The sequence below is a fragment of the Chrysoperla carnea genome, chromosome 3 (genome assembly GCF_905475395.1).
Source record: "Chrysoperla carnea chromosome 3, inChrCarn1.1, whole genome shotgun sequence".
Lineage (NCBI taxonomy): Eukaryota > Metazoa > Arthropoda > Insecta > Neuroptera > Chrysopidae > Chrysoperla > Chrysoperla carnea.
Genome location: NC_058339.1, coordinates 28,315,352 through 28,326,408, shown reverse-complemented (window position 1 = coordinate 28,326,408; position 11,057 = coordinate 28,315,352). Strand labels below are relative to the sequence as shown.

At 26.8% G+C, this 11,057-nt stretch overlaps 1 protein-coding gene across 1 annotated transcript in view; it reads left to right on the top strand.

Moving 5' to 3' along the window:
- The first annotated feature begins 633 nt into the window (after positions 1-633).
- Positions 634-11,057, top strand: part of LOC123296519 (rhoGEF domain-containing protein gxcJ) — a 209,306-nt gene continuing 198,882 nt past the window's right edge. Inside the window, exon 1 of the mRNA XM_044878020.1 lies at positions 634-955. Coding sequence (XP_044733955.1) covers positions 636-955 — 320 coding nt within the window. The 5' untranslated portion in view covers positions 634-635. The remainder of the gene's footprint in view (positions 956-11,057) is intronic.

The window sequence follows — 11,057 nt, the reverse complement described above, 5'->3', positions numbered from 1 at the left end:
AGTATGGTAAGGTAGGTCGGCATGAGTCCATCAAGTGAAAGTTGAGCCATATAGTAAGTAAGTAATAAAGTAAGTACACTTCTTAAAAACTATACAATACACTCAACACACAAGTAAGACGTATGTATATTAAAAATTTATTTTTTGATAGAAGTACACTGTATTATTGCTGTAGACATAATAATATCCACTCTCAAGCAACACGACGGCAAAGCGAGCTGCGAAGTGATCAAAGCAAGCACGGTGGTAAAAAATATATACCACGACAAACATATACAAATCTACATCGCTGTTTTTATTCGTTAATATACATTTTTATATTTTATATTTTTACCTACTTCTTTAAGTCATCATAGTAATCATACTTCAAACTCTGCACAGACAACGTTGTTCATTCAGATTTGTGTGGACATCAACATATCAAACACCATAACCAAACAGCTTACTTACTACACTTTTTTTTATTAATAAAAAACATTCAATCAAAATATTTACTCGAACAGTACTAAAGTTTTTTAATATTTTGAAAACTGAAAAGGATCATCGAAAAATAAATTTACGTGCGGTGGTTTTGTAGTTTTTTTTTTTTTTTAGTGTGACAAGTGTTTAAAAAATATTCTTGTATATCAGTGTTTATGAGATTATTTAAAATGAATTACGCCTCGGCGTTAATCTTAGTGTTAATTGTGTTGATGGAAACTGTTTCGTTGACTTTAGGTGTAGCTGCACGTTTACCACGTACTAGTGCAGCGGCTGCGGCTGCGGCTGCCAATAATAATGGTGGTTCAGCATCAAATGGTAGTTCTAGTGCTCCGACGCTATCATCTCGAATGAATTCACGGACTAATAATAATAATCATAGTAATAATGTGTTTAATGGTACAATTAGTTCAACTGCATCATCGATTAATACGATTGTACCACCATATGGGACAAGGAATACTGCTCGTAACAGGTAACGTAATAATTTGGTTATGTTTATAGAATAAGGTTTGATACAGCTATTATATAATGGGTTTATATTGTAGTCTAGCGTTGATGTTTCTGGGTTTGCAAAATAGCCTAACGTTGATATCTTTTCAACATTTTTGTAAGAAGCGTATTTTTCGTGTATTTTTTTAAGAAGCTTTGTTTATTTTCAAGTAAATAGGTAAAACAATGGAATAGGAACTTAAAATTATTGACCAGTTGACAATTACAGTGAAACCTCATCAAGTTTAAGTTAAAAAAAATGTTACATTTTAAATTATGGGAGATGAATGATATTTACCTCAATGAAGCTTTTATATCATCGTACTTTTAAGCTACCGGAGTTCTATCTTATTTTAATAATTATTCAAATTCAAAATATTAAATGCATCTCAAATGCTTTTTTGTTATAAGATGTGTCCCAAGATATTGTACTTTGACATTTTCTAAATTTTAGCTTTATTTTGTAGAAAAATACACGAAGGTCATTGGGGCTTTATTTAATAATATGGCGTTATTAGCAAATTGAATAATAAATGAACAAAATTAATGAATACGAAATGTTGAAAGAATCAGAGCTTGTATTCCAAAGATGAATATATTTTAATAATCGTCCCATACAGAGCTATTTCAAAAATATTCCGACAATTATTAAGGATATCCACAAATTATATTTACAGAGTCATTTCAAAAAATCCCTTACTAAATTTTTGCGCCAATAATGTTCTTGCACCAAAATGGTTTTTAAAAAATATTTTTTGGAAATCTATACAAGAAGTTTGAAGACATATTTAACTGAATAATTCAAGTTCAAAATAGACTTATTGTTAAAATCCCAGGGCGAATACATTAAAAAATTCCTATTAAATTTTTGCGCCAATAATGTTCTTGCACCAAAATGGTTTTTAAAAAATAATCAATTTTTTTGGAAATCTATACAAGAAGTTTGAAGACATATTTAACTGAATAATTCAAGTTCGAAATAGACTTATTGTTAAAATCCCAGGGCGAATACATTTTGTTAGCTTTCATTAAGAAATTTAAAAGCAATTAAAATTTTTTATTTCAACTCTTGTTTTAGAGATATCAAAGCTTGAATAAAAAAATTGAATAAAGCTGAGTTGGCTATGAATTATTTATTTCAGGTTTCGATATCTCGAAATTTAAGCATAGTATTGAGAAATTTGTCTAGTATTTCGTTTAATTTCACGAAATTCAAGACCAAAAATGATTTGAGATTCCATTAAAAATTATTATTATTTACTTCTAAGGTTATTATAATAATCTCTAATTATTTAAATTGAAAATCTATAAAAATCCTATAAAGAATTAATGCATTCAGAACATTTATTTTATTTTTTAAATAATACACATGTACTCTGTGTGTTCTTAATTGAATTAAGTACATGTTAAATTTTATTGATATTATAATTTTCATGTAGATAAAATAGTAAATATTTATCTTATAATTATTATAAAGCGTTTTCCAAAGAGATTGTCCAAATATTAACCAAAAATAATGACTTAACAACAGATGTGATATACAGAAAAAAAAAATTTCAAAAGAGTACTTTATGGTAATTTTTGTGATGGGTATATAAAAGAAATTCGCAATCATCGTTTATCAAGAGCCTTTAAAAGTAACAAGTGAAATTAACAAAATTTAAAAACCCCGACAAATAAGATTTATTCCTTGTAAACCGATTTTTGGTATTTTAGGAGCTATGATTCCACTGAGAAACACACAGACGTACAGATTAACACTTTAAACTTGTAACACTCCTTCTTAAATCAATATCAAATTGATGGTCAAGGACATCAGATGAGATGAAAAGGATACATAGAGAGCTATCATTTTTTGGGACAAACTTTTGGAAATATTTTAATTGAAATTGAAATATTTGAATTGACTTTGTTTTTTTGAATTATTGTTTTGAATGACTTTATTATTTTACCATTTTACTTTTCGAAATTAATTGAGCCAGGTTTATTTGACCATTCATTTCCATAGTAATTATTTATATATTAAAATTATATGTCATGTCTTTCCAAATTGAATCAATTTTGAAGATCATCGCCAATTTTTTAGTTTTTTTGGGTACAGAAATCTAAACTCGCACTTGAAACATAGCTAAGAACACTCTCCGTTAAATTACCTTTTAAATGAAGCCAAAAAAATTGAAAGTGGTTTATCCGTTCAAGCACTACGATGCCACAGACAGACACACACATATAGCGGTCAAACATATAACACCCCTTTTTTATTTCAAAAACTGCGGTGGACATTTGCTGGTATTTTATAACTTTTTTTTAACAAAGTTGAAAATTCGGACACTCTTAATGGAAAATCCTATTCATTAAATTAAATAAATTACTATTAAGATGGGTCACGTCTGTCTCTCGATGCTTATAAAAGTCTTGTGAAAGATAAATAATCTTCATATATAAATAAAAAGACTTTCTTTATAATAAAAATTAAAAAAGTATTAAAATATTTTTTTTATAAAATGTGTTATTTCAATTAATTATTTTGTATATAAACATTAATTAAATGCGTATAATAATTAATATGATCATATATACCATAAATTTATAATTTTAACAAAACCTTGACTGCTTTAAAGAAATTATTGCAAGGATAGATTTATTTTTCAATAAAATTACATACATAAATATATACTATACATATTTTTTTTAAATAAAATAAGAAAAAAACATCTGTTTTATGGGCTTTTTAAAAATTAATTAAAAGTTAATTTAATAATTTAACTTTTCGAAATTTTTTTTATCAAGATGATTAATTTTTGAAATTGTCAAATTAATATTAAATTTTTTTTTATTGACTAGAATTAGTGATTAAGTTGTAAAAGTTTTTTAAACGATTTTATTAAACTCTATGTTTTATACCCTGTATATGAAATATATCAAAGTATACTTAGCTTAGTCCCAAGTTTGTAACGCTTAAAAATATGGATTCTACGAACAAAGTTTTGGTATAGGTGTTCATAAAATCACCTAATTAGTCCATTTCCGGTTGTCTGTCTGTCTGTCGTCTGTCGTCTATCCGTCTGTCATCACGATTACTCAAAAACGAAAAGAGATATTTAGCTGAAATTTTTATAGCATGCTAAGGACGTAAAAAGTGAGTTCGAGGTTAACATCACTGTTTACCCGTTAGAGCGCAAATTGTATAGTATGTTTTATATGGGTGTGTGTGACATGAATGTATGTGTAATGTGACAGAGTAATCAATACTGTCTACTCACGGTATTTCAACAATTAACTCAGTCAATTGTTTGTTTTCACTTGTTTAAATTTATTTGTGATTTTTCAACTTAAAACATTTATGTAACTTAAAAATATTAGCTTTCAAAAGTAGTAATATTTCAGTTTAACTAAATTTAATGAATACCCATAAGTCGTAGAGTCAAGTCCTATAGAGTTTAATGATACTGAAAACTTGTGTTTGGTATCCAAAGTAATACAATATTTTGATAAATCTATTGACCTGTTTAAAGTGACCATTTATAAAAATTAATTTTTCGTAACTTATTCGTTCATTCATTTATTATTATTTAAGTTAACAGTGAATTGTAATAAACAATTAATGATGTCTTTATCGCTCAATTACTACAATAGAAAATGTCAATACTAAGTAAATTTTATATGCACGATATTGGATCTTTAATTACTTTCTTGAAAAATTGGCAGTATCTAGTCGGTGTTGAAGCAAAAAAAATTAAAAGAAAACCCATGATGGGGTTTCTGAAAGAGAATATAATTATTAGTTAAGATTAACGGAGTTACGAGTTGAAAAGTGTGCTAGAGGGCCCAACCCATGCAGTTTTCCGGGATAATTGTACTTTTTAGAGCCACCCTGATATTTAATACTGACAGGTCCAGAGGTTAAGATCAGAACTGAAAGGTATGTTTAGTGTTCAAAGTAAAGGCTTCATTTCTTTACTTTTCCAAAAGTTACCGCATGGATTTGAATTTCACATCTACAAAACAAAATGTCCAAAAGGAAAGAGTTAAATGCAATATCAAAGGTAATTTTAAACTTGAAAGATATTTTATATAAACATAATCAAATACAAATTTAACGCGTTAAGCGTCATTATGAAAATTTACAAAGTATAGAAATTTAACACATTAAGTGTTTACTGAATAACATAAATCAAGTATTTAATAAATACACATATTCTAAAGTGTTTTACGAATAACGATTAATAAATTCTAAGTCATTTTAAACCTAGAAACCTTAAATAAACTTATATCAAAGGTTTAAACGGATGCATAATATATTGAAATTAAAACATTTCAAACTATCTCCAAAAACCCAATAATTGTAATAAATCGAAACATACCAGATAATTTAATAAAAATATCACTGTTTGCTCACATATTGTTTAAGTGTGCCACGTGCAAATAATTTAAAATTGTACATTGAATGTAGGATCCATTACTGTTTTTACATTGCGATCCTTGCTGTCCGAGAGCCCAAATCGAAGAGAACTCCTAATCAATACTCAAACAAGTAGGTTAGTAAATTCCTCCGCGTAGCGATCACTGCGCATAAGAAAATAGATCCATTATTTTATGTAATATGTTGTGTTCGTAATGTATGTACTCTAACCGACATAAATTACGGAACAGTGTGGTACTGATGTCGTGTGAGTGCGACCCCTGTAGTCCGAATAATGAAAAGGTTTGATTCGGATATTGCACCCTTGAAACCGCGGAAATATGTAAAACTGAAGATTTTCAAAATCGGCCCTATTACTTTAACTTCCTCTGGGAAGTTAAAAAAAATCATACTTAAATTTTGCCTACTGGGAACATTAGCTTATACAATTTAACTAATACAAATCGATAAATTACCATATTAAACTCAATAATTAACAGAACTGAATATTACATGATACATCAGATTCAAATACAAATTTCTATTTCTTGTTAGAATAATATCCACTATAATCTTAGTACATCTACCTACCTAAATGTTCGTCGAATTTGTTTCGTTAAAAAAATTCAACGCTTTCTATACAAATATTTTAAAATTACATAATATATAGATCGAAAAACTTATTCATGCAGTTAACACTTCATATAGTGAAAGTAACTAAAATCGATTGTAAGTGTCAAAATTTAATCGGTTTCAGTTTTGTTTGAATTTCATAAATCTAATCAATCAATTATATTCTTGTAGTGTTGTAAATCAATAAATTTTCATTAAAAATTATTAGACTTTTAATATCCATAAGAATATTAAATAAATTTCCATAAAATGTTAAATAGGTATATTTTTTTTAAATACTCTTCAATTTTGAATATTAAGCTTTTAGTTAATTTTAACGTAGAAAAGCAATTAGGCTTTTTGTAAATATCCCAAGACACTTTCGCAATTACATAGACCAACTGTAAAAAATTACAAGAAATTTTGTTTATAGAAAATTAGAAAAGGCAAAAAATTAGAGCTCCTCGTTTTACGAATTGCCGACCCAAATAAGGACCGCACACAAATTGAAGAAAGGAGTATAATCATTTATTATCCTATAAAAAATTTTAAGGCAAAAAGTCTGTTCAAAACTTAAAGTTAAACCGAAAACTAAAATTCAAATTTTTTTTATTATTCTAAAAAGTCTGTATAATTTGAAAATAGAACTACGTAAAAAAAACTTTTTATGGGTGTAAATTTTTAATGAGTGTTTATTTAAAGTTTTGAACAGATCTGTTTCTAAAATTTTTTGTAAAATAATAAATCCTTTTTTTTCTCTTCGATTTTCTCCCGGTTTGGTTATGACAATTCTAAAAAAGAGCTTAATTTTCTGTTTTTTTATGTCTTTCTTCAAAAAAGGTATTGAATATTCTATTAATGGATTTAATAGAATTATCTAAGGATTTTTTTCTAATCTATTCTTTATTTATGTCCCAACGGATTCTTATTATTTCAATATAATATTAATAATTTGATATTCATTTATAAAATTTTATAATGTTTAATTTTGGATATTTTTAAACGTTTAATTTTACTCTTAATAAAAATAATATTAATAATATTGAAATCTGCCAAACTTGTCAAACATCTTATAAAAAAATTATGGTAACCAAAGACAAATTAAAAACATGACTCACTTAGCTTACATTATAAGTAAATGATATAATATTATACATAAACGCTTTCCAATTCATTTACCTTTTTCGTATTTAAAAAAATACTCTTAATATTATTGAATGCATGTTATTTATTTACTGAGTGGTCTTACAAAATTACTACAGTTATATTTTCATATAAATAAATCTCAAAGATTTTTCTGAAAATATGTTACATTGATTGTAAATTTTCTTAATGTTTCCAGTGATGCGTAAATTTGCAATTCATATTTTGGTTTCTCTTAATACAGTGCCCATTAAATTTGCGCTTGTGCCACAGTAGTTTATTAGTTAAGGCAGGATATTAGTTAAGTTTCATGAAGATATAAAGAAACATTTGACGATTTTTTCAATTCTCTTAATTTAAGATTACTAGACAAGATATTTGTCAATATTTAGTTTACGCTGTATGTATCATATTAAAACTCATCAATTATAATCGAGAGACAATGATGTAAATAAATATCGTATACATGATTAAAAGTAAACAAAAACTTGAAGATTGTTAAATTTTTCCCAAACGTGTGGACCATGGGTTTATTTATTTGAAGTTTTTAATTGGATATTGGTTTTGCTGACTGTCAGAATTACCAGTCAATACTCTGTATATTGTGTTTTACGAACGGCAAATTTAATAAGTTTTCCTTATATTTCCGAGAAAATAATAATATTATTTAAAAATTTTGATAATAATTTTTGTGAATTGTTTAACGGTTTATCAGCTGCTTATTTCATTTTACATGAATGTTCTACATTAATTAAGACAAATATTCATATAACTCAATTACTTCAAGGTTTAGTAGTTCAAGAACTTCTCTGCTGGATTCTACAGTTTTCTAATTTGAATATCATGCTGGGTCTTTACTAATAAAATCAGATTGATTTTATACATGAACGTTTGTGTTTGTAACACTCAACATTTTATAAGCACGTTTCGAAAACCAAAACTAAAAAATGTAAAAAAATCTTGAAGGGTGGTCAAAAAAGCATCTACCAATGTATTGTACCTATAGTATTAGAAATGTAATTTAGACTAGAATTGCTTGATTTATCAACAAACAAGAGCCGATAGTACAAAACACAAGTAAGGTAGTAAATTTTTTAGTAGTCAAATGTTGATTTTCTTAAATTGAGTATTGAGATCGTTGACTCAAAATGTATTTACTTCTTATAAGGACATAAACAGCCTAGTAAACACGTTTACTTAATTCTTTTTCCAATTTATAGGTAGATACATATTTAAACTAAGTAATGCGTTGAAGATAAAATAAAAAATTTTTTCGCCAAGTTTATATGTGCTTGAAATCATTAAGGAAGCATTTATAATGCAATAAATGTTCATAGGTAACCTTTCTCAACGGGTGAAATGACTTTTTTTTCTACAAATCTAATAAATGCCCCATGTTCTAAAAATATTTGAAATCATTTTGACAATAAATATGTAACATTTTTAAAGAACCACTTTGTATTAAAAGATATGAGATCAATAAAAATAAATATACTTTATTTCATACACATATTATATTTGTTATATAACTAATAATAAATATAAGAAAATAAAAAAATAAAATAAATAAATAATAAATTGATTGAGTATTTTATTTTACATACAGAATATATATATATATATATATATATATATATATATATATATATATATATATAGAAAGAATTAATAATTATAAAATAAAATTGTATGAATGAATGAATTTCTTTTAATTATATGTAAATGTGTGAAATATTATTTAATAAGTTAGAGTTTTTATTTTATATATTATTTATTTTAAATATTTAATGAAGGTTTTTAGTTATTTAGGATATTTTGTGGTTTTTATTTTTTTATATTAAATATTTATAATATAGTAACATACTATTATTATACTACAACTATATACTGTTGTAGGTAGGTATACACGGAATTAAATAAATACATTTAATTTATAATTGTTTAAAGTTTCTAATAACCTATATAAAATATAAATGTGAATAATTAATTTAACAATTATGTTTTTTTATCCAATTCTACTCGAATTATAGTACATGGTGCGTATTATTTGATTACCATTTCTTTGAAATTTTGAACGTGGGTTCATTATTGCTCCAACAAGATACATTTTCTTTTCGGAAACTCGTTATGGCATATAAGGACAGATATTCAAAAAGTATCTGATAATACTCTCATATCCATAACTATTATCTACAGTACTGTTTTGCATAAAAACTTTGGCACCACATTAGTAAATAGTAAGTCCAACTGGACAGTATGGTGTTGAGTCTCATACTACACTGCAGATTTCACAATGATTGTTTTTCCCGCTGTGATTTTTAGCGCGTTTATTAAAACGCATTATTGAACTACGATCCCATTCAGTTTAGGTGTAAACACTAAGTTTGTTATCACACTGCTCGTCCATCTATTCTTAACCTAACCTAAATAAGATTCATTTATGATTTCCGGGATATTTAAATGAATTTATTAGAGCTGAAAATTATTATACAGCAATATACAAGCGGTGTAACAATTTTCACCACGGAAATCATAAATGCATCTGATGTATTTATTGTTCATAAATAAGGGCCGACTGACCAGCCCTGTTCTAACACTTAACTGACTGACAATCATAGCTGTTATTTATATCTTAATAAGTTTCAGCTTTAGTAAATTCTTTTTAGTACCACGTTATAAAACTTAACCGTTTCAATAGCATATATCTGATCCCTGTTCTATCGTTCGCTTGACTGACCGCAGTTTGTGTGTGTACACAACTACTATAACCAAATCTCATATGATCAGCTTTAGTAAATTCAACGAATATTTTTTGGCCTTGCTCTTCAATTATTTGTTATGACGCTCCTCTTATGTTTCTTATTGTGTACCAGAATTAAGCCAAACATGTTATGCTTTGAGTGTATTTTTTTCAATTCTATTTAATTAATGTTATGCTTTATTTAAGGATGTATGAGCATGACAACAATGTTTGATTTAAAGACTCAAAATTTGTTTGTAGGTAGTCTTTTACTCAAAGAATATGTGGTTAAAATTCCAGCTTAGGTAACCGTGCAAATTTTTAAGAAAAAAGTCATTAAAAATCGATATAAAATACATTGGCTCTTATGGAGGAATCTCAAAAAACGACATATTTTGGAAGTTTTTGATAATTTTCATTTGGAATGAATGAAAACGAATTTAAAAAAAACTTTTTAATAGAAAGTAAACATATTAGCAATGAATTAGAAAAGAAAAAACTAAGTGTCACCGTTCATATAAGGGATGTAAGAGCAGGGTAGATTAAGGGTTGAAATTATTTTTATCTTATTTTCAACTTTGATGATGAATTTTGTTATAACTTCATGAATGTAGACGAAAAATAAGAATAAAATTTTTCGATATGTGTCTTGGTTTTCGAAATATCGAAAACTAAATAATTAAACAAAATTTTCCATTTTCGATATTTTGAAAATTAAGCCAGATATCGAAAAATTTTATTCGTACTTTTCGTCTTATATCGTCAAGTAATAATATAAATTTATCATCAAAATTGAAAATATCTATTTTTAAATTTGTGCCCCCACTACCATGCTCATACATCCTTAATGTGTTCCAGGAATAAGCCAAACATGTTATGCTTTGAGTCTATTTTTATACCATGTATATATGAAATATACATAGTATTATAAGTTTAGTCCCAAGTTTGTAACGCTTAAAAATAATGATGCTAGGAAAAAAATTTTGTCATAGGTGTTCATAGAATCACCTAATTAGTCCATTTCCGGTTGTCCGTCCGTCCGTCCGTCCGTCTGTGGACACGATAACTCAAAAACGAAAAAAGATATCGAGCTGAAATTTTTACAGCGTACTCAGGACGTAAAAAGTGAGGTCAAGTTCGTAAATGAGCATCATAGGTCAATTGGGTCTTGGGTCCGTAGGACCCATC